Source organism: Rhinolophus sinicus, chromosome 3 (genome assembly GCF_057876585.1).
Source record: "Rhinolophus sinicus isolate RSI-liver-muscle chromosome 3, RSI-T2T, whole genome shotgun sequence".
Classification (NCBI taxonomy): domain Eukaryota; kingdom Metazoa; phylum Chordata; class Mammalia; order Chiroptera; family Rhinolophidae; genus Rhinolophus; species Rhinolophus sinicus.
In genome coordinates this window covers 62,723,635-62,748,356 of record NC_142503.1, presented here as the reverse complement: position 1 = coordinate 62,748,356, position 24,722 = coordinate 62,723,635, and the positions used below count along the sequence as shown (strand labels likewise).

The following is a 24,722-nucleotide window of genomic DNA, read 5'->3' as shown; positions in this document are numbered from 1 at the left end:
AAAATTTGATGAGATTCCTCTCCCTAAAATTTAACATGATTTTCCTTATCTGATTAGCACTTTAAATAAAACTAGAAAATATAGACATTGCCTTCAAATGGATAAATTAAAGTCTATTGAATTGCTATTATTATTAGAGTTTGCCAATATTGATGGCCTGGATTTTCATTAATATGTTTAGAGTTAAACATTCTCATTTAATAGATAAGCACAGAATTTAAAAATTTTAAATAAGTATTAAAATAAAATGGTGGTATAAAGCCTTGGATTGCTTGAGTTGCTGAAAACAGCATTAAAAACAAATTATTTTTATATACTGTTTGCCATTTTAAGTCTCCTCGTCTCTTATTTGGGAGGCTAGGGACTCCATAGAGAATTGCTCTTCATAGAGAATAACTCTTCATCCCCTACTCCAAAAGTTAGTGTTACCATACACTGGGGGAGCAGGGACAGTTAAGTAGTTTCCCGGTAACACATGTTCTTTGACAGAAAGGACTTTATCTTCATATGTATTTGTGGGCCCTTGAGTCAGTTCACTTACTTTTGATCAAAGGTTCTAATAATTCACCCCGTTTGAGTTACAAATATACAAACCATAGTAAAAATTTCTATTGTAGAATGACAACATAGTATTTTCTTTTTTAAAATTTAAGAGATAGTTATATTGAATTGTCAAATAACTGAACTAAACAAGTGAAATGTTCCTATGATTTTTTCCTCATGTTTTATATGAGAATACAGTTAATTTTTTATCATCGTAAAAGTGGGAGTAGATAGCTTAAATTCAGAAGATAGTGTATCATTGGGGAATTATAATTAAAAACAAAACCTACCATCCCAGAAATCTTCTCCACAAAGGCAGAAGAGAAAGAAAACACTTTTGTTATTCAACTAGCATTAAAACCAGAATGCAATGCCCATCACAGGCAGTTTAATAAGAGTCTGCAAAGACAGAAAGGAATCTCACCCCTTTAGATAGTCTGCGTAGTACGTCCAACCCATTGCATATATGTTTTCTAGATAAACAATAACTAGCCCTCAAAGAGGATTTGACAGCACTTTTTTTTTTCACACATAGGTCTTCCTAACTTTATTACGGTTAAAGAACACGTGTTAGCTAATTGGCTTGATCCTGAGGAGAAACAAACTTCTCATATCTTTATGAAAAGAAGTAGTTTTGCAAATTGGAACGTGGCCCCCACTGAAGTTAGGCTCTTACTCTTCCACAGGAACTGGAAGATAGGGGCGCTATTTCCCTTCTTGTTTGCATTTGGAAAAGATGGCTCCCAGGTTCTTGAGAAAGACAAGTCCTGGCTGAGAAAGCTGACAAAAGGCCTATCTACTCTTCCAAGGGATACATTTCAAAGAAATGAAAAAGTACTTAAAATTATAAGTTTCTAAGTTAAAAGCTTTAAGAAAAAGGAATGGATGGAAATCTTTTCCTTTATTTAAAATGAAGAATTATGCCTCTATTTTTAATTTGCATTTGCCCTTACTATATATATTTTTTTAATTTAAAAATTATATCCTTAGATTCCATGTTATAGTTTATACATATATATATAATTTTTAAAGATAGCATATATATATGACTTAATCATACCGTAGTGTATACAACTTATATATAAATAAACAATAACTATATTAAAATTTAGTGTAATTATGTATTTATGTGATTTATATATTATATATTTATATATTACCTGACAATGTTTCTAACTCAAAGGAAATTGTAAATGAAAATAGTATTAGCTTAAACAGATTAAGACATTTATGTAAATTCCAGAGATGGTTACATTAAAAAAAATTTTAATACTTTTTTAAAGGGAGCTTTCTTCATTCATAATAGCATTTGGGTACCATCAAAACAAAACAAGTCACTGAACTCTGAGACTATTGTTTTTATTTGCTAAACCATCTGTAGTTTATTTCCTGGCCTACCTGGTCAATAAGAAATCATATTTAGAAGTAAAACAGTGATTAAAATATTGTATTTTGCATTCATAGGTAGTTATTTAGGTCAAGACTCAGATGTTAGTATTAAAAAGAAAACAACATAGAATATAAGGATGTAATTTTTAAATTAAAAATATTTTATTGCCCATATATTAAAACAAACCCAGAACAGAACCATCTCAGGTGACCATTGATCTTTACAAGGAATAAAATAAGGGTGTAGCTGTATGTGCTGTATGCTACATTTAGAACCAAGTCTATTTTTCATCAAATTCAATTATGTTTTTATTATACTCTAGAGAATAAACATAATAGTATAGGGTGTATATATTTTTAAAAATAAAATACTGAATAATAACCATAGTTCAGAAGAGTGTAAATCATTTATGCACTCATTTATTGCCTTCTAACAGAATGGCTTTTAGAAAATTGTATGTCATGACGAATCAGTTATACCACACTTACACTGCAGTAGTTGAATTACCTTTGGCATTTTCGTATTCCGGCAGTTCTATTTATCTCTCAATGGTGTACACTGAATAAGTAATGAACATCTGTGTGATATGGGTTTTCCCAATACTTTAAAGGGAAAAAACATGAGTAATTTATTTTTAAATATGGTATTTTTCCTTACCCTTAAATTTTTAAAGTTGTGTTTCTAGCAGTGACCTTGAAATCTGAGTGTGAATTCCTTCTCTCTTCTTAATATCATCAGGTTTTATGAGCCACAGGGTCTTTTGCTTCTCCAAAGCAGTGATTCCCCAGAATGGACCAGAGTGCCCAGAGGTCACTGAACCTTCACCTGCCCTTTAAAAGAGGCTGTCATTCTCTCAGACCATTTTCACTTTTCCACTCAAGTTAGAGCCAGGTGTCTCTTAGGTCTGACAGTGGAAACCAGTGAGAGTGAATCATTTACTTTTAACATGTACCAAAATTGGTAGCAAGAGGGTAAATAACCTATGTGAATATTATACCCACGGACTCAGTTCATTAACTGAAAAGTGCACATAGCACTGAAATAATTTTTAAGCTGAATGGAACCTATTATTTGTTTAGTGAGATATTGGGATATAGAAGTTCTCTTGGGCTCACAATGTGACATAGGATGATTTTTCTCCTCTTAATGTTCAGTTGGAAGGATATAATTGTATCACTAAGAGTTTATTTTACCTTTCTGTTTTCTAATTGTAGGTAATCTTTGTGTGTACCTCACAGGACATCGGTTTTGTTGGTACTGGTACAAGATTACTACTTAAAAAAAATTTTTTTAACCTATAGAAAAAACTAGTGCTACCATGGATAATATCATTTGTCTGAACCCAGGAGATCTGTTATGCAGGTGGGGTTGGGGTGGCATTAACTTTAGATTGTGACAGAATGTTGGATACATGGTTTCTATAAAATTAACCATGTTTATCCATAGAGGAGACATGTTTCATAGATTATACTTATTTCTTAACAAACTTAATGCTTAATTTTTTTGAATTTATATTTGAATATTTCCTTTAGAGTTTTCCACATGATGGCCTAAAGGTCTGGAAGAAGTAACCAAAAGAAATCTTCAAATAAGCTATCAACTTCGGGTTTATTATGGCAGAACCACAAATCTGCCATGGACACACACACACATTAATGTATTTTATGACCAAAGCAAATGATATAAAATGAAAATTAGTCATTTCAAAGACTGTACTGTGTATTATTTTTTTCTGGCAGTGTTTTGGCACTTATTTAATGGTAACAAGAGGATGCAAATGAATATTTGCTCCTTTTTTAACTTCCTGTGTTTGTATTCCTCTTTTGCGTTTCTCTATTCTTTTGTATTCCATCTGATTTGCAGACTTTCTGCCATTGCTACACACACGTGTCCTTCCTTTCTTATGAGCGTTGATCTCTGTGATAGTCTCTAAGAAGTTGTACAATTAGCTTTCACAAAATTGTTCTCCAGCAGTGCTGCTTCTGTCTTCTCTCCCGTGGGCAGTGTATGAGAATGCATGCCGTATGTCCTACCACCTTGCAATGTGACCATATAGGGAATTATTAAAACCCTCAGTTTGTAACTTCTAGTCCAATCTGTTTTTTGACTTAGTGATTGAATTTATGCGGGCAATGGAGCTAAAGTTGTAGACTAGAAGTGTTCTCAGATCTCTTCTGATTCTCATTATTGCACACGTTCTCCCTCTCTTCTTTTTTCTGTCTTTCTCTAGAAGAAAATCAAGGGAATTAGCACAGAGTTAATGCCAATTAATACAGATTCACCACTTTTGTCCTGATTTTAGTTTGTATGATTTCATGGAATAGACCACATTCTTACTTTAGTAATTGTGCTGAAAGTACTGGACAAGTTTCCACAGAAAAGAAAAGAAAGAACATTAACTTATTCTTACTTGTCATGAGTATTAAACTGCCATGTCCGTATATCCCTACAGAACATTTCTGGAAAATCCTATTTATATTGTTAACATACCTCTGTGTCACATCTGTCTAGCTCCCATAAGTACAGTCTATGAAAAGTGATCTCAAGCCAGATGTAAATTTAAGAGGAAAAAGAAGAGATCTAATTGTGTCTTGGGATATAATGCTAGGCTGACTCTGGTCAGTTCCAGCTCAGTCCGGTACTGCTAGGACTGCTCTGCTGTTGACCAGAAGTCGGGGGAGTATTGTACAATTGGTTGACTCTTTTGAGAGTGCTGTAGATTTTGTAGGTTGGCATCGTCGCTCACTGGGTCTGAACTTTCTTAAAGCAATCTGAAGCATTTAAGAGCCCCTCTAAAGTTTTGTGGTGAGGATTGGTGGTGTAAAGCAAGAAATTACAGAGGGCCCTAACTCTGAAGTTTCTTTCATAGCATGTTCCTCATAGAATAACTCTGAACAAAAGGAAGGTTAACAGTAGTCTTGGGAGGCTATTAATATAGTCCAGATGAAAGATTAAAAATCTGCCTAGTCTTACCTAGTCTTTCAGGATAGGAATGGAGGGGAGGATACATTTGAAAAAGATTTAAAGAGGTACTGTTAACAGGATTTGGTGCCGAAGTTTTTTCCTTGAAAGTATAGTTAAAACATTTTGAAATGACCAAAACCTCTCTGAAATTGAAAACAGTTCAGCGTAAATGTGTAATTTCTTTTTAGCCATTGAAGTGATTTTATGAATCCTTTTCTCAATCTTTTAAAAAAATATTATTCAGAAATTATTTCTCATAAAAATTTGCTCCTTTTTTCCCCCTACAGATGACTTATAGTTTTATTACACACCAGTTTTTATACATCAGCCCTCTTTTCCATTAATTACCTGTTAATTCCAAGGAATTTTAGTAATCTAGTTAGATAAACTGTACTTAACTAAAACCCAGAAAACTCTGTTTACTTCACAACTATTTCTTTGTTCTTTTAAACGTGCTAGAATTGAAAAAGCCTCTTCCTTAGACTGAATTTATATTGTGGATAAGGAGTATAAACAAGAGCATCAAAATGTAAAATCTTTAATTTTTAAAAAAATTTCCTATACTGTAAAAAATAGTCTTTAATCTCTGCCATGACACTGCTACCCTGATTTAAAAATAAAAACAAAAATTCTAACCTTCTATGAAAGCACACATCTATGTTTTCCACAACCTTTACATCAAAAAGTTTTCATAATTTTTACCTGTGGAACAAAACTTTTTTTTCTTTGAACTATTTTGTGGCTGAGTAATAAAGACTATGTGTTTCAAATCTTGAAAGAGCTTTTACAATAAGATTAAGTTTCAAGATTTCATGTCATAATTATTCTCTTCTCTTTTTCTCAGTTTCTCTCCCTGTCAATTACACCAGCCCGATATTAGTAGGCTCTTGTGTTATTGTTGTTATTTAATAATGTCTGTTTAATTGTAGGACATCTCAATCCTTTTGGAAGTACGATAGTGCAGCTAGATATACATGCATATATACATACAAGCATAAATGTAGCCGTGAACATAAAAATAAATACATATTTTTTTTATTATCCAAGTGAATATAGCTCTAAAGTGACCTAGCAGCAAGATGAAATGATCAACACTGAATTCTCAGGGTTTAGGTATCAGGGAATTCTAAGTACAATGATTCCATTAATTTTCTTAAAGCATCAATACCCTTGCATATGATCTTGTTTTACAAGGAAAAGCCTTTCCCACACCTCCCACAGACACTATTAATAGCTCCCTCTTATGTGCTTCCTTAGCACATTGTACATACCGCTTATCAAGTCTTACTGTACTATAGTTATTTATTTACATGCCTATCTCTCTCACTAGATAATTCCTTTAGGTAACGGACCATGTCTTATTCACGTTTGGATCCCTAGATCAGAGTGCCTAACACAACACAAGTCCATCATTTAGTTAATGTTTATCAAATATGTCTTCATTCAATAAGTAATTTTTATACTCAATGAGAGTGAATGTTGAATGAGAAGGTTACCACAGGTATCCTTTTAAAAAGCATACTGCGTATTGCATTTTAAAAAAATGATTTATAAATTGATTTACACACAGCCTCTCAGTAATGCATTCACTTGCATACATCATTAACTTGGATAATTCTGAGTCACAATTAAAGCACATTGGGTCTGAAATGCATTAAGAAATGTTGAGACGTATGAAAAGGCATAAAGAGTACTATGATAAACATTCCCATGCCCACCACCCAGTTTAAGGACTAAAACATTCCCAGTACTGCTAAAGCTCACTGTCTACCTCTCCCCAGTCTCATCCCTCTTCCATCCCCACACTGGATTTGGTGGGGATTTCCTTACACGTTCCAGCACATTTCCTTACAGGTTTACCATCGATGCTTGTAATCCTGAGCACTATGTAGCATCGTACGGCATATTTTCAAACTATTATATGGATAGTATCATACTGTAGTATTCATTGGTACCTTTTTCCCCCTTAACATTACATTTGTCAGATTCATACATGTTGATGACTGTATTTATGCTTTATTTTTATGGCTCTATTCCACTAAATGAATATCACTAATCATTCTCCTGTTGATCAACACTTAGGATATTTTCAGGGGTTTTAGTATTACAAAGAAAGTTCAGAAGATGCTGTAAAAAGTCCTTGCAATAAGCCAACTAATGGTGTAAATTTGGGGTTTTAAAACTAATTAGGGAAGAGATTCTACTTCTATTTTAGACACTTTACACTTTTGGCTGAATGTTTGGGATCTGACAATAAATGTGCTAATTGGACTTCTATTTGCTAAATTACCTTGGTTATATATTCATAACTGACCTTTTAATGAAAAATTGAAGTAACTTACAGTTAAACAGAAAACACTGAAACCAAAATAAGGACAAGTACCATGCTATTTCAGAAAATCTAGACTAAGATCTGCTTCATCTAAGTCTAAGGATAGACCAAAGATTACCATCCCCATCAGCAATATTATTACCATATATAAAAATACTATGTTACCTTTTAGATGTTGAAAATTATTTTTAAATTTAATATTGACCTCAATTAGGAAGATAAGTTGTCAGATTACATACCAAACTGACATTTATCTTAAATTTTGAAAATATTACTTTTGTATGATAATCAGGTAATAAATCTCTAGTCTTCAAACAATTGCACTTTTAAAACAAGATATGTAGACAATGGTGAGTGGCAGAACAACAAGATACTTAGCCAACTAAAAACGAAATCAGGTACAGATAATGAGTTCTGACACTTCAAAATTTGTGACAAAATGGTTTTAAAAGCCAGCTTAACTGTCTTAGTTTTTATCAATGGGGGAGGTCCTCTGAAATCTAACTGCTCAATCCCTTTATCAGTATCGGACAAATTACTAAAATATCTAGCCCTCTGAAGGCTTTGTCCTATTTATAAATTGTAGTTATCGGCTTCCAGATTCAGATGTTAGAGATTAGCCCAAAAGCTGGGTCCTGATTGAAACAGATTTAGGTAGACTAACCACTGAGCCTTTCCAATTCACATTGCTGTCATCTATTAGATTTCATTAAATGAGACACATGAGGATGCTATAATAAAAACCTTTGATAAAGGGACCCTAGAATCAAGGTGTGTGCTTAGGGCATCATGTTTCTCGGTCCATAGAAGTGCTTACTTAAATTAAGAAAATATATGCCAATCTCGTGTCAGACTTAGAACTGGCATTCCTGAATAAAACTCTCTCATCAGGAAATTGAGTGGCCTGTGGCCAAAGGAGGTATTGTTTTTTTTGTAAATTCTTTGTTTTCATGAAAAGTCTCTTTGGATCTCAGAATGTATTTGTTTCAAGGTAATTCAGTTTGAGTTTAGTCATGCTCAGAAATCTCCTGAAAAGCCTTCCTTAAAGTTTTACAGTGTATGTTTTACAGGCAACACACACCTGATGAATTTCGAAGAGTCTTTCATATGACACCGGTTTTAATAATTAGAGCTTGGTTTCCAAAGGCTACGTGGTTCTATCAAATGGAATCTATAATTACTGGCAATGATATTTTTAAAACTAACATTTTTAGTAACATTTTTAATACCATTAAGAGGAAAATGCATAGTTGTGACTTTTGGGTGAGGGGATTCAGCTTCAAATGAATTTTCCTTTTTATAAGCTTCTTGCAGTTTAGATATGCTGCCATCAGGTGGTAGTAATATGTCATATGTCATGTGGCTCCCCAGATGACATTCTGCTTAAGGTCACCAGTTTACCCCACAATGATTTATAATCATAAATGTACAAATTTTTGTATGAAAATTAAAATAATTTAGAGTGTCCATTTAATATCAGAGCTAAGGATACTTTGAATGGAATTTTTAAAACCGTATACATTGGAAGATTCAATTGAACCTGTTTATTTCTAGTTCGTTTGTTTATTGAGTAAATGAAAAGTTTTATGACTCCTAAAAATTTAGGAAATATAGAAAAATATAATTAAAAGCACCAAATTTTATCACTCAAAGATAATTGCTATTAACATTTTGTTTCATTTCCTTCTAGTCTTTTTTTATGTGCAATTTTTAGTATGTTTTTGTTTTTTGGAGTGGAGTGTGATGGCAGAAAAAGGTACTTAGCTGTAGTAACAGTGTATATACAGCATATATCTTTTACAACTTTTAAAATCACAAACTCTTTGTATCTACTTTGTGACTTCTTAATATTCCATTGATTGAAGTTTTCAATAATTTTATATAGTCATTTACCTATTAGTATATAATATATGTTTCTGGTCTTCAGTCATCAAGAGTATTTTTATCTCTGCCTTTTCATCCATTGTCTATCAAGAGGACTATTATTTCATCACATCTATAGTTGATTTTTTTTAAACACATAAGAATTTTGAATTTATCTCCGAGCAGCTAGATATCTTATATTTCCTCTATTGCATTTGAAATGAAACTTCCAGAAGATTTGAACTTACAGTTTTGATTATGAATGAAAATGTATAGTATCTATTATTATTTTCATATCATATGAATGTGTTATAATTTTGTAAGTTGTATGCAACCAGGTACCACATAAACGTTTCATGGCCTATGATATTATGACATGGAGCTATTACCTACTTTCTACCAAAATAATTTTCTTTCTTTTTTGTAGCATAGAACACTGCATTAAAGAAATACAGTCTGAAGTTAACAAACAATGTCCAGATGTGCAGCTGCTAACAACAACTGACTGTTTTGAATGGCTAAATAATTATAACTATAATTCAGCTAAGTCACCATCTACTTCCCATGGAGATTTGATAAAATTTCTCAAAACACTGGTAAAAAAATAAAAAAGAATCTTTGTTTCATAGTGGAGTGGGATGGGCAAACAAGGAATGCAATTCATTCAATTTCTATATGTAAATATTTATTTTAATGACCATATTAGCCTGCCATATCTAGGGGTGTGGTTTCTGTTTTGTTTTATTTCTATAACCCCAATGGAATCCAGTGAACTGTTTGTTTTATTTTTTTCTATAACGTTTATCAATAAAAATGAAGCTTTATATAAATGGAGATTAAACATAATTCCTGGGTGATTTGTAATGTGATATACATCACAAAGTGTATTGATATGTACCACAATTGTCTACCAGAAAAGTTCATATTTATTACATCTTATGTCCCCTGACAACTACTCATTTTCTCTGTGCTCATTATTAAGTACAATAAGATCACCATCGATTGTATCTATTAAGTAACCTTGTCTATCATCCCCTTCATCCCCAGCCTGCAGGCATGTCTAGTGCTTTTCAACCAAGACTGCAATTCATACCAGACCAATGTTAACTGATGGAGAATTATTACATTGGTCATTTCTTGATACTAACCACCCTCCATATTAAATAAGTTTTTGTAGCCTTCAATAAGAACAGTTATTTTATTACTCCTATATCTGCAATGGTGGTTAACTTTCAAAAACAGTTTCCCAGAGAAACAGCACAAGTGTTAGAAAGCACTATTTCTGTAGTTATGGTTTTGATTTAATTTAGGGGAAAAAGGGGCACCGTTTTTGTCTAAACATCAAACATTGACTAAGGCAGATGTGGAAAATATCTTGAGGTTGTAGATGGCTTAGGATGACAGAATCAGATGAAAATAGTTTTGGGCTGTTATTATTGCAGATGTCTCTTTAATGTTTACAAAGTAAAAGGAGGAAGAGAAAGGATGACTATGTGCCCTGAAGCCTTATTCTTTCAAGAAAATCCTCTCACCCATTATCTCTTGAAGGTGGAGCCTTGAAGAATAAATATGGATATAGTTATTCCTTTAATTTCTATTAAGAGCCATGTGTATTGAATTTCATTAATATTGATATAATAATGCTTTCTCATTTAATTAAAAGCAAAAGCTTTTAATTATCTTTTAATCTGTCACACGTAAGTCATTCTCTATTCACTGCAGGGCAAAAAGGCCGCCTTAGTTTTGCTCAAATTCATTAGACTGATAAGCTTGTTTGAGACCTAGGTTTTTTACATCATTGATCATGTTATTATATTTTGAGGAAAGAACCACATTATTAAAACAGATCCAGATTAAAGTGACCTTATTATCAAGTTTTTACAGGCTAAAACTGTCAATTTTGACAGCATTTTTCATGCATCCATTTTTTCCCATAGAATATTTTTTATTTATTAATTAGCTAGCTGTTTAAATTTAAAAAAAACAAAAACAAAAAACAGAGGTCCTCATTATGGCAATTATCCAGAAGTTATTTTCAAAATTTACCAATCATATTAAACACATTTTTCAAACCTCTGTAAACTATTATACTTTGCTTGATCAAATATTTACAGTTACTGGCTTATTTAAAGAAGCCCAAGTTTGAGGCACTAATATGACTCATTTGCATTATAGAATTTATTATCCTAGTGATGTCCTGGACTCGGACATTCCTTTTACAGAAATATCAAAAGAACTAAATACAGGGAGAAGAGAGAGAAGCTCTAGAAAGGTCAATGCACTTTGTGGCTCTCTGGAGTGTAGTAGATTGAATGAGGACGAGGAGAATGCATCCCGGGTTCTGTCCTTTGTTGTATGTGACGTTTAGAAAGTAACTTAAACATGCTGCACTTTAGTGTCCTTATCTGTGCATTGGGTTTTAAAATAATGTGTGTCACAGAGTTTTCATTATGAATAAGCTGGAGACTGTATGGAAAAGTGCATTTTGTGTAATAAAATACTACATAGATATATTGGATGTTGTTTTTTACAGATAGAACACTAAATTAGATATTGCAATGCTTAGAATGACTGAAAGCGAATTCCTGGAATTTGTCTAGGCATTGTTCATAGTTCTGAATCACACATAATTCCTGTGGTATCTTTGTCAGTAAAAAATTTCAAAGCCAGCCTAATTTTATGCCACTTGAACCTTGCTTCCATTTTTCTCGTTATCAACTTGTTGCTACCTAGAGAATGTAAACTAATTTCAGTATTAGCTGAAATAGACATAAATTGGAAAGTCAGCATGTAAGGGGAATGTGTGCGTGTAAAATTCAAAGTCCAAAAGAAAGTAATTTTTTTGTCCATTTACTTACTATTCATAATTATACCTACCATTGTTTTCTGTCAGCATGGAAAGTAAAAAGGAATAATTTCATATCTTTTGGGAAATGATTTCAGAGAGTTTTTTTCCCCCCTCATTTTGAGTTAGTTATTTCTTTGCAGAGAACTAAATATTCTGGTTGATTTCCAAAGTAAAATCTTTCTTAACATGGCCCTCAGAAAGGAATTTAAATGAAAGTTAAAGTTTTTAAATGTGTTAAATTTTATTTCTATAGATGGCAGCTATTTGTAACCTCTAAGCACATACTATATTTAAAGGTCTCCATTCTATATTTCATTTGCGGGTCTATAATAATAAATATACTCATTCAGACATGAAAATTATCTACCAGGAATTAATTAGGGCATGATATTGAATTTATCTTGTCTTAGAAATACATTTTAATTGATATTTTACTATAGATTTTTAAGGTGCAGTTTTTATTCAACCTAAGTTATATCAGGGGTAGGTAGGGCTAAAAACTGTATGTCTAGAAATCTGATTGAAAATATAGTTCATCACCTAGGCTTTGCAAGATTTAACAGATCATAAAAATCAACATTCTAAAATGTCTGAATTGATTAAATTTCAAATGCAAAAAAATAATGTTGAAGAGCATCAGAGTATTGATTACAATTTGAAATGAATAAAATTGTGTAGGAATCATTTTTTCCTGTTTTTTTCTTATAATTAATCACATTTCTAACATTATAATTTACTTTTATTAGCAAGATTTGTTGAAGAATGAACAAAATCAAGAAGAAATGATATTGGATTTACTTTGGAGCCTCTCCTGTCAGAACAGCGTTTCATTTCCATCAACGCTAAATGGAGCATCTTTCCATTTCCTCTCTAGGACCTCTCTTCATTCTGTTGAAGATCATTCCTCTATGGATGTAAAGTCTATATGGGATGATATAAGACTACATCTTCGACGCTTCTTAGTGAGCAACTTACAAAATCATAATGAAATAAATAATTCACAGCAAAAAATTTTGTTGAAAAATCAGTGCATACAACAGCTCTTGTTTCTTTATCCAGAATCCGAAGTTATAAGCAAGTATCAAAACATACAGAATAAACTGTTGGCTACACTTCTGCAGAATCACTTTCCTTCTTACAGCAGAGAATCAAATTTAGACATAATGGTCCGTGGATACCAAAGTACAATGCTTAAGTTATACTCAATGATAAAAGAGGATTTTAACACGCTGTGTGAAATTTTAGCTCCATCATCAACAGTGAAATTCATTAAAGAAACTTACCTGGATACTGTTACGGAAGAAATGGCAAAATTTCTTGAAAATTTTTGTGAGCTGCAGTTCAAAGAAAGTGCTGTCCGTGTGGTTAAAACAAGCAAGAGCTCCAGCAGGCATAGAGGAGCAGTGCATGCTTTGGGTTAGTGATTTTTTAAAAATTTCTGTTGGGTTTAACTTAAACCTTTTGATATCTTTAATTTTCTTACATTTTTCTATTTGGTTAAACCTAATTGCAAACTTGAAAATAAATGTTATGAAATTTTGTAGTACACATTTCTCTTATACATTCCTTTTTCTGTAAGTATAGTAATAGAAGTGTTTTCTTTCCTGTTAAACTATTAAAGGTAATGGAAATGTAAGTCAAAAATATTGCCGATAGGAGTTTTGGTTTTTTTGATTGCATAAATTATTCAGTGAAACTGTGTGTGTATACACATATACATATAAACACATGCATATATTCAGTTATATTTATATATATAAAATGGAAAAGTATAATTTTTAACACATTGTATCTTCCAAAGCTGAAGTATTTATTACGTAAAAAGAATGTTGAAAATTTGTTGAAATTTGCATTAACTAAAATTGGAAGATTGAAATTAAAATGTTTTATTTTAGTCAGCCAATTCCGAAGACCTATTATAAAATATTAATTGTAAAATTCTATATTCTAATTGGTTATGGAGGCATAGCATTTTAACTATAGCTGATTTTAAAAGTTCCTCTAATATTTTTTCTATAAATTTATATAAATAAAAGATGATCTGAAAATTCCTAATTTTATTCAGAAGAAAAAAGAAAAAGGAAAGAAATTATTGTGATGTAAACTATTTCCTATCATCATTTTAATTTCCCAATGGAGAAAAAATAAGGTAGAAAAATATAATTATTTTGAAACTTAGTCTTGCTTTTGCATGAAACTTTGAGATATATTTCTAAATTGGTTCATAAAACTATACTTTTTAAGTGTTTAAAAATTATTTGGTAAATTGTTATCTTTGAATTTATGATTGCTTTATAAAAATTTCCATAGGTCGCTATATTTTCACTTACCTTCCTTAATAAAATGCCAGAATACCAAATTAGTCTGATATATGAATTTTCAAATAATGTAATATTTTCTCTTAAAAATTTTATTTTCCTCCAGAAGCTGTGTCACATCACAGAACAGAGCTGCATAAGCCAATTTTAGGTTATGGCAGAACACAAAGTAGGTTAATTTAGGAACATTATAATTTTGCTCAAAGCTAAAAGATTTTCGTTTTAATTGTTAATACATAAATTTTAAATGCGTTATATGAGTGTACTGATTTTCTCAAATTTTTATGTCCTCTAAAAATTTTCTTACTTATAAAGTGTTTTCAATATGAAAGTTTTATATGTGCTAAATATAGTTTACGGAAGAAAAGATCCATATGGTTGAAAATATGTGTAAGTTGCTATGGAGTCTTTAGGACTTATATTGAGGTGTTTTCCCATTCGTGAGAGAAAACTACATGTGTCTTTAACACCAAGATTTGAAACATTTTCCCAAGTCCAGGTGCACTGATCTTTCTCAAACTCCTTTATCTGAACTTTGGTATAAATGACTTGTTAAATGAGTGAGTTTCATATGTCGGCACCATACTAAGTATATCACATTCCTTATTATCCTAATTTCATAAACAAAGAAGGAAGCTTAGATTAATTTACCCTGAGTCAGGATTCATATAGCGGTCTTTAAGTCTCCAAGAACCATATTCTCAACCACTATGCTATTGGACCTTTCTTTTTTGAAAGTGTAGAATTAAATGCATGTCACTTGTAAAAGAAATTTCAAACAGTACTGTTTGAGGGGGCTACCTGAAAATAATTTAGTTCAGCTTTATTGAGCACCTACCATAAGCAAGTCATTTAGCAGACCAAGTTAAGGTAAGGGAAAGAAAACTAAATGAGTAATTGCTTCTGATGCTTGCTGTATGAAAACTGCTAAACTATTGTGTTTCCCTGAATATAAGACCTAGCCAGACAATCAGCTCTAATGCGTCTTTTGGAGCAAAAATTAGTATCAGACCTGGTATTATATTGTATTATATTGTATTATCTATTACATTGCATTATATTATATTATATTATATAATATGTTATATTATAAGACTGGGCATTATATTAATTTTGCTCCAAAAGATGCATTAGAGCTGATTGTCTGGTAGGTCTTATTTTCGGGAAAACACAGTAACTCCAATTGATCAACATTATTTTCTAATATTTGACCCAATGACCAAATTTTATTTATTAAGGAAATACTGTTTAAGATGAGCATAATAATAATTTATATTTGTTAATAAAAGAATTACAATAATTTATATTCCTATTTGAAAAAAATCTAGATTGGCTTCAATGGGTTGTATGTTATATTATCTTTAGTGTATGTCTATAGCTTATGCTTACCAAGTCTTCTATATTTTGCCGGAAACTGTAAAAAAGACATTCCTTAAGTAACAATAGCTAACATTTATTGGGTCAGTCATTGATTTGCATTATCTCATTTAATCCTTCATTATCTCATCTGATCCACCCAACAAGGTAAGTACTGTTATTATCATCTGTATTATACAGTGAGGAAACTATGGCATAGAGGTATTAAGTAATTTACTCATGGTTACAGAGTGAAGCCAGAATTCAGACTCAGGTCTGACTCCAGAATCCTTCCTCTGTGACAGTGCTCTACTGCCTAAAAGAACAGTATGGAAATAGCTCATTCCATTAAAAACACTGCTCTGAATCCTCTGTATGGTGACTCTACTTTAGTGTAGTCATTGTTTTACTTTTCTCTAAACTATTCCATACTCTTCTTATGTGGAGACTACATAATGCCAATTTGAAAGGTTTTGCTTATAATTCCTGTTTTGTGATCTGTTGATATATCTTAAGCAGGCGTTGCATGTATGCTAGTCTTTTTGTTTCCAACTTCATTGAGATATAATGAACATCTAACATTATGTAAGTTTAAGATATGCAGTGTGTTAATTTAATATACTTATATATTGGGAAATGATTACCACTGTAGCATTAGCTACTATCTCCATCACATCATATAATTAGCATTACTTCTTAGTGGTGAGAACATTTAAGATTTGCTCTCTTAACAACTTTCAAGTACTCATATATAATATATTATTGCTGACTATAATCACAATGCTGTGTATTTGATTCTGAGAATTTACTCATCTCCTAACTGGAAGTTTATACCCTGTAACCAATATCTCTTCTTTTATCCCTATTCCCTTTCCCCTGGTAATCACCATAATACTCGCTGGTTCTACAAGTTCAGTTTTATTAAATTTCACATATAAGTGATAGTATACAGTATTTGCCTTTCTCTGTCTGGCTTATTTCACTTAGTGTAATGCCTTCAAGTTCCGTCCATGTTGTTGCAGTTAGCAGGATTTCCTTCTCATAGCTGAATAATATTCCTGTGTGTGTGTGTGTGTGTGTGTGTGTGTGTGTGTGTGTGTGTCTTACACATCTTTACCCATTCAGCTGAAGATGGACACTTAGGTTGTTTCTATATTTTGGCATGTATGGCCTTTATTATGTTGAGGTGTATTTCTTTTATATTCATTTTGTTGAAAGTTTTTGTCATGAAAGAATGTTGAATTTTGTTAAATGCTTTTTCTGCATCTATAGAGATGATCATATGATTTTTATCTTTCATTCTATTAATGTGGTGTATCCCATTTATTGATTTGCATACTCGTATGTTGAACCATCCTTGCATCCCAGGGATAAATCTGGCTTAATTATGTTGTATGATCCTTTTAATGTGTTGTTGAATTCAGTCTGTTAATATTTTGTTGAGAATTTCTGCATCTGTGTTCTTGAGGGATATTGTTCTGTAATTTTCTTTTACTGTAGATTTCTTATCTGGCTCTGATATCAGGGTAATGCTGGCCTCTTACGTGAGTTTCAGAGTGTTTCCTCCTGTTCAATTTTTTGAAAGAGTTTGTGAGTCTAATGTGCTCATGTCCTGTCTGTTCACTTGTGTATCTACGATGATCTCAATGAGCTAAGACAATTTGCACCTAATGAATCTTTATTTGCCTCTGATTTTTCTAGTAAATTGAGAATTGGTTGTTCTTCCCTGAATAATCTGTAAATTATCTATACAGATGTATAAACATATGTATGTTTATACTTATGTTTATAATATATATAGAGAATAATTACTTGAGCATCAAAAATAACAATTACTGCTTATTATTTTGTCTAAGGCTTTACATGTGAGTTCATTTAATCTCCTGAACAACCCTTCATATTATTCATGTTTTAAATATGAGAAAACTAAGACTCATAAAGGCAAATATTTTCCAAGGCTACACAGTTAATCACAGAAAGGGGATTTTTCTGTTTGCAGTTATTTGGTATATTATCGTGATATGCCGCTAAATTCCATGGCAAAAAAATGTGTAAGGTATTATGATAATTAGCATAAAAAATAATTTTCCAAGCACTTTCACATTTTCTTTTTTGATTCTAACATTTCTGTGTTCTATTCCATTCAATGTTTTTGCTTTTCACTTTTATTGACAGTGATTCATAACTGACTCATGATTGTTTGTGCTTATTAACTCAGAAACTAACTAGAGGCAGTTTCTATGCTATTTTATATTATTTTATCTGGTGAAATTTTATCTGGTGGTGGTGTTCACCTGGGCACCCCAGAGTGAGTTTCACCTGCAACCATGTAGCTGGGTATTGATTCAGGCTCTCCTGTACGTGTATTTAAAGTATAGTGACAATCTATATAACCATTGTCCTGTGATAAAGTACCATAGAGACACTTAATTTTATTTATATATAAGCTTATCCCTTGGTTTCAGTTACACATCTTGGCATTGGATGGTAACTGTTTTTCTCCTTTATATTCATATGATTTATTTCTTTGGAAGCATGTGCTATTTTAATATTATAATACATTTAAAAGTGTATAGTTTGCATATTTTATTATTTGAAGAAAATAATAAAATAATGTTAATATAAATATTATAGAATCTTGTGATTTGGTGATCTATCCTAGAGAAGAACAATATTATTTTTTATAGATACCCTTTTTACAAAGTTTCAAGAATAATTTAAGAACCAAAACTTTCTCAGTAACTCTGATTTTGCTGATCTGTATTTTTATGAGTTCCTCTAATAATTGTTGAGGAAAATTTTTTAAAGGTGTCTACTATAATATTTTGTTTTTTTTCTTTTAAATTTAGTTTATAAGGCTTTAAAGTCAAAATGAACAGCTTTCAAAAGGCTATAAATTTGCATTTAGCACTTTGATTATAATCTGATCTGTCATTATCTGGGAAGTCATATCCATATTTGCACATGTCCAGGTATCACTTATGTGCCATTCTTATAACATTCTTTTATGTCTGTATTTTGAATGATTAAGTGATCAAATTACTTTTACTTTTAAAATTATATTTAGATTTAAGAAAAGTTGCTATTACATTTCTTAATGCTTGAAAAAGAGAGTATTGTTTATGTGTAGTAAATTTCACTTAAATAAATCCTCTGTATTTTAATATGAAATGATGTAATTAGGGGATTTCACTTGTAGGATAAGTTTCATGGTTCCCTGTATATTTTATCCTGACTTTTTTTTTTTTGAGGGTATTGTTAGCTTGAAAGGGAAAGACTTTAGAGAATATGATACATGCCTTTGAATATTTGGAAGGTCTAAAAATCTGCAGTGGGTGGAGGGTTGAAACTGAGTGGCCTCTAAAGCCCCTTTCCTTTCACAGCTCCTTGCTATTTTTGTTTGAGGAAGATTGGGGTGGGAGGAAATGGAATCCCTCTAGGGATGAAAAGATCTTTAAGGGTAAGGAGAGCTCCCAAACCAAAATAAAGGTAGAATTCTTGACTAGGGAGGCACAGATCACAACTGGAAAGTAGGCCCCTCAAAAGTCACCCTCTCTCTCCTACTCCTCAAGTAGCTCTGACTACCTGAGTGAGGATCTCAAGGAAAGGTGAAGAAGTATGCTGAGGCCAGCATGCAAAATGCATACAAACAGCAGCATTTGTATGAGAAGAGATCAAGCCTCCTAAGAGGACCACCACACCTCTTCACCCTGTTGTGCTCCTGAGACAGAAGATCTCCTTTAGATTGCGGATGAAAATTATGCTTGTCACTAGTAGAAGCTGGAATTTCAAGTAGTACAAAACAGTAATTGGGGGAAAATTTCATGAAAGTAATATCTTTATTCAGTTATCACTGATTATTTTAAAATGATAATCTAGTTCCAGGGCTTTTTTCTGTACCATTGTTGAAAATACTAATTGTTGATTAGTTCCCACACCCCACACTACTATATCATAATTGCTATTTTTGAGTGAAATACTGGGTACATTGCTTGTTTACGATTACTTTAGTTGCAGAAAGTGAAAAGTGCACTTGTTGGGGAGTCAAGGGTTCTGGACCAGAATCTTCCACCTCCTTGTTTTGTAACTTCAGATAAAGTCATTTAACTTTTTTGAATTTTTATAATAAGGTGAAAGGGATAGAGTAGGTAATTTCTAAGTCCTTTTTACTCTAAACTTTTTCTGACTTTGTAAGTGACATTGAAATCATTCTACTACCGGATTTTATGCCTACAATTTGTCACTGGAAAGTGCCGCATTTATTTTCTCTACTGACAGTACAGATGTATTAACTGGCTAAGCATGTGGCTTTGTATGCCACAGTAGCAGTTTCTAAAGCCTACTTTAGATGTTTATCTGTGTGATTTTTCTTCCCCAAGTGAAACTTGAAAATAACAATATCAAAACTGCCCACCTCCTGTGGTTGCATTTTATGAGAGTGGGAGGGTGAGGATGGAGGTAGGTGATTAAGCAAAAACAGGAAGTGGAGTTTTTCCTTTCAGCTTACATCTGAAGCTATTCCTAGTAATTCATTTCTGCGTTTCCCCTTTGATCACACAACCAAGTGTTTTTGTTTTGTTTTGTTTTCTTTTTTAGTTTCTATTTTTATTTTTAATTTTTTGCAGGAGCATTTTTAATCAGATAATTGAAAATTAAGATCACAGGCAAGAACTGGAAATGCAATTATTCTGTATTGTTGATTGAAAAGAAATCCATAGGCCTTTTTCTGGCATGTGTTTAAAGCAGGCAAGTCAGGGATTTAATAACGACTTATGTTTTGGCCTGAAGAAGAACCAGCCTCATTTCTGGTAGGCATGGACAGTACGTTTTCTCAAAAAGTGTATCTGGACCCATACAAATCCCTGTACAAGCACAAAAGGAAAGCCTCAGAAGTAGGCCTGTAAAGCATGGATCTTGTCCTAAGAGTCTGCTGATAAGAATTTCACAAGCCATATTATGATGAGATAGTCATACATGGTAAATGTTTGTAAATAATTTGTTTTGTTTTCCAGCATGTAAAGAAAGTGAAAAGTGATGGTTTGGGTTTTAGCATAATTGATGCTAAAGCCTTACGTCCTGCCAGTTCTGGTACATGGCATGCTCAGTGCCTTCTTGAGGTTTCTCTTAGAGTATGCTAGGATGACCATGTCATCAGCAGAGAGAAGGGGCTTGTCTTCCCTTTTTCTGAACCAGGAAGGTAGGTGTTCTCCATTCAATCAGGTACCTTTTTGTACTGTCGATCTCTCCATAGTAGAAGTGTACAAGGTGAGCCATCTGGGTGAGGGTAAAAATTAGAACTGTTCATTTTTATTTCATCCTTTATAGAGGAAGCAGGACAGGGCAAGTCTTTATGCCATTTAAGATAGTATTTTCTGTGTTAAAAGTCATTCCTGCCCATTCTGATTCTTGAGTTTTGGTAAGGCACAAATAGCTTAGGGTTTATTTTGCTGGAAATACTCAACATATATACTTTGTAAAAGGTGATCCTTAGAACATGAATTTAACATTCATTTTCACTGATATTTTCCCATTGATCATCTTCATTTTTTTTAATCATCTGTTTACAAATACATAAAGCATTTATATAATAGATACTGTTTTTGAAGTGCTTTTTATTCGCCATGCACCATGCTAAGCACTTTTTGTAGTATACCATTTGATTCTTGCAACATCTCTGAGAAGTTGGATTTTATCTCTATTTTCAAGATACAGAAACTGAGGTCGGACAAGTGAAGTAGCTTGCCCAAAGTCTTACTGCTAGGAAGTATCTCGGCTGGGAGTCACATCCATTTCTGAATTGTGACCAAGCCTATTCTCTAAACTACTGTGACTTTCAGTCTTTTGTTAAATGAATTTACTTGTAAGATAAAGAATCATTTTATAATTTGAAGAGTAATTCCCATTTTCCACCCGGATCTTGATTTTTGTGTTGGACTTTCTGGAATTGGACTTTCTAGATTTTTTGTGTTGGACTTTCTGAAACAAACAAACAAATAAACAAATGAATTTATCTGTATATAAAGTTAAACAAACTTGAATTTTGGAAGGAACTATGACAGTAATAGAGTGCAACACTACATCACTGGATTTTCTGTTTGGGAAAGATTTGGAAAGAAAAAAAACTCACGCTTTACATATTAATACATAAAAAGGAAAATAGTAATGTTAATTTTTTATTTAATATTAAAAAAATGTATCTAGATAGAAACTCTTATTTTTGTTCCTAGAGATGCAAGTAAGCTGCTGTAGCCAGTAAGCAACATTTAAGCTTTTAGTAATATACTAAGAAATGAAAATAATTGCAAAAAAATCATTGAAAAGTTTAGAATAAAATTATTCTGAAAGTGAATGGATTTACTTGTTAGAGTTAAGCTGAAAGTAACTGAGTTACTGAAATAGTTGAAGCAATTATTGCCAGGTTTGAGATCCTTTTTATAATTAATTAATAACACCATTATGTTTGCAAGATGCTTCCACATTTTTGTTTTTTTCCATTTGACGTATGTTTGCAGTATTACCACTCTGAAAGTAGGCAGTGCAGCAATTCCAGTTCTTGTTTTATGGGTGTAAAAAACAAAGGTATTTTGGCTGGCTAACAAATCAAGTTTGAGACAGAACTAAGAATAGAAGTATCTTTCCACTGTACCTTAATGCCCCAGAAGAAAGTAAAAGTCTGACATTAGAATGTTCTTTACCTAAAAAATTGTTTTTAAGTTCTTCCTATGAAAGGTTGTATAATCTGTGAAAATTATTTATTTGATTAAAAATTACGAGAAAAATGACTGAATGTATATGTGCATGAGAGGAGGGTTTTTGTTATGTGTTTGGGTCCATATGTAGTATTATGCATGTGCAGGAATGTCTTTATTTACCTAAAACATGTTTTCTGCCAGTTATTCACCATTAAATGTTATGAGCCTTCTGAATCTTTGTTCTAAAGACAGTAGAGCAACAAAGTTGGAAAGTATATTTCATAAGCAAGAAAGTGGATGCATTTAATTTTAGTAATATGTTTGCTTCCATGCAGCAACAATTAGCAAAATGCTAAATTGCCTTCAATTATCTACTTCCTCCCTCTTTAGAACACCTGTGTGTTCTTCCTAAGGGTGAAGAGAATATTTCACTTGCTACATCCTCTAATTATGAGATTCAAGTACTAAGGATGGTAGATAAAAACGACTCAATTTGGTTTCACACGAGGGAACATAGGTCAGTTTGGGATTTATATGCCTATGTACCATTCAACATTTTTTAAAACTGAAGACTAAACAAAAAAAATGATTAAAATACTGATTTTAAAATCTTTTATTTTAACTTGGAAAAGAAATTGTCTAATTAAAAATAAAAGTAATATATTAAGAAATGAAAAAATTTCAAAAACTCACTGAAAGGCTTAGAATAAAATTATTCTGAAAGTGAATGGATTTACTTTGCAACTCTTCTATACTGAACATAGAATATGGACAAGTAATGTACATGGGGTTGTTATAAGCGAGAAATTCATCTTGTGTAGAAAGTGAGTTGCTAAGTCACTATGGAACCTTACTAAAACTTTTCTGAATTCTCCTTTCCACTGTTAAAATTATTTGTTATTCTATCATATATCTTGATTTATGAATGTAATAATAAGTGTGAATTCTTAGTTCTGTTGTTTTATATGAAAACTTTTACAGGTTTGTGAATTTATAGGTCATGAATTCCTAAATTCTCATTTAACACATGGTCATTTTCCAGTGGACTATTAATAATGTTGAATATTGTTTAATTAACATATTTTTTCTCATTTTCTCAGAAAAAGTAATAAATGATTTCTGGTTATTATATTATTAATCAGTTATTAGTACCCAGATATTTTTTTCATAAGTTTTCAAGAAAAAAAGTTTAATAAGCAAACAAACACTGATAAGATTCTTTTAAAAATGGAATCTTTTTAACTAGAAAGAAAAAAAACTCAAGAGTCTGAGAATTTTAATAGTTGATTCTGCACTGCAACGTTCTTTATTATGAAAATCAACTTGGAAAATGTCCATTATGATATAACTTTTTCATTGTCATTACTTATATATAAGGATGAAAATTTTTGACCATCAGTGTCATATCTGTGAAGTCAAATATTTGGTATAAAACATTATCTTCTGCCTCAAAGTAGTTGCCATTTAACATCTCCACCTATTATTTTTGAACTTAGGAGAAATCTGTCTTTAACACTTTGGACTGGTCAGATTCTTTATCTGAAGTAGCATTTTCTAAGTATGAACTGATCTCTCTGCATAGGAATTTATACAGGAGAAACTGCTGGTGGCTTTGAGAGTTAGACCAATCAATCGCCCACACACGGAAATGAAAATAATCCTCAGCATAGGGTAAAATATTTAAAAAATCATAATGGATTTCCAGTCAGAAATACTTTTTCCTTTGTCATTCTTAAAATTGAATTTTTATTCGTTGCGTTTATGTATTTTTTTAATTTGCATCTAGTCTTACCAAAACATTTGTAAGAACTTTGATGGTTGGGCTATCTGAATGGAAATCTAAAATTGCACATGTAAGGAAATGAAAAATTATTTAAAGTGACGTACAGTATATTGCCTTAATCTAAAGGAAAATTTACCAGTGTCTATTTTTGAAAATTTTCAACTTTGAGTAAACACATAAAACCCTTCTCTATTATTTAAATAAGTGTAGTTTACCCTGTTACTATGTTAATCTCTCCCATAAAAGAACAATAGGCAGTACTGTTAGCAGGTAAGTGCTAGTGAGAGATGAGAATCTAATAAGGATTTTATAAAAGACTAAATAATTTGAATTTTTTTATATTTTAGATGTCTGTAACATGATAAACTGAGCTGATTTTAGAACAACTGGCATTGTTTGTCCTCCAAGGTAGAAATTACTTTAAATTTAAAATTCAGTATTAACATTTCTATTAGCAAAAACTAACAGTGCTAATTATTATAATAATTACTGGAGTAGACACCGAGGTTTGAGAAATAATCTATCCTGAAAAGAAGAGAAATTGCCTCCAAATTTTATGATGATAATTGTCAGAGAAAGTTAAATTATAAAATTGTTTTATAGTGCCTTCCTATATATTTTTCTAAACCGTAC

The 24,722-nt window shown here is 31.9% G+C and overlaps 1 protein-coding gene across 3 annotated transcripts in view; it reads left to right on the top strand.

Moving 5' to 3' along the window:
- The window catches only part of KIAA0825 (KIAA0825 ortholog), a 359,113-nt gene that overhangs the window by 42,583 nt on the left and 291,808 nt on the right, over positions 1-24,722 (top strand). For all 3 annotated transcript variants that reach the window (XM_088796629.1, XM_019711761.3, XM_074328710.2), the window contains 2 exons: positions 9,520-9,688; positions 12,687-13,356. In XM_088796629.1, coding sequence (XP_088652755.1) covers positions 12,723-13,356 — 634 coding nt within the window. In that variant the 5' untranslated portion in view covers positions 9,520-9,688; positions 12,687-12,722. The remainder of the gene's footprint in view (positions 1-9,519; positions 9,689-12,686; positions 13,357-24,722) is intronic.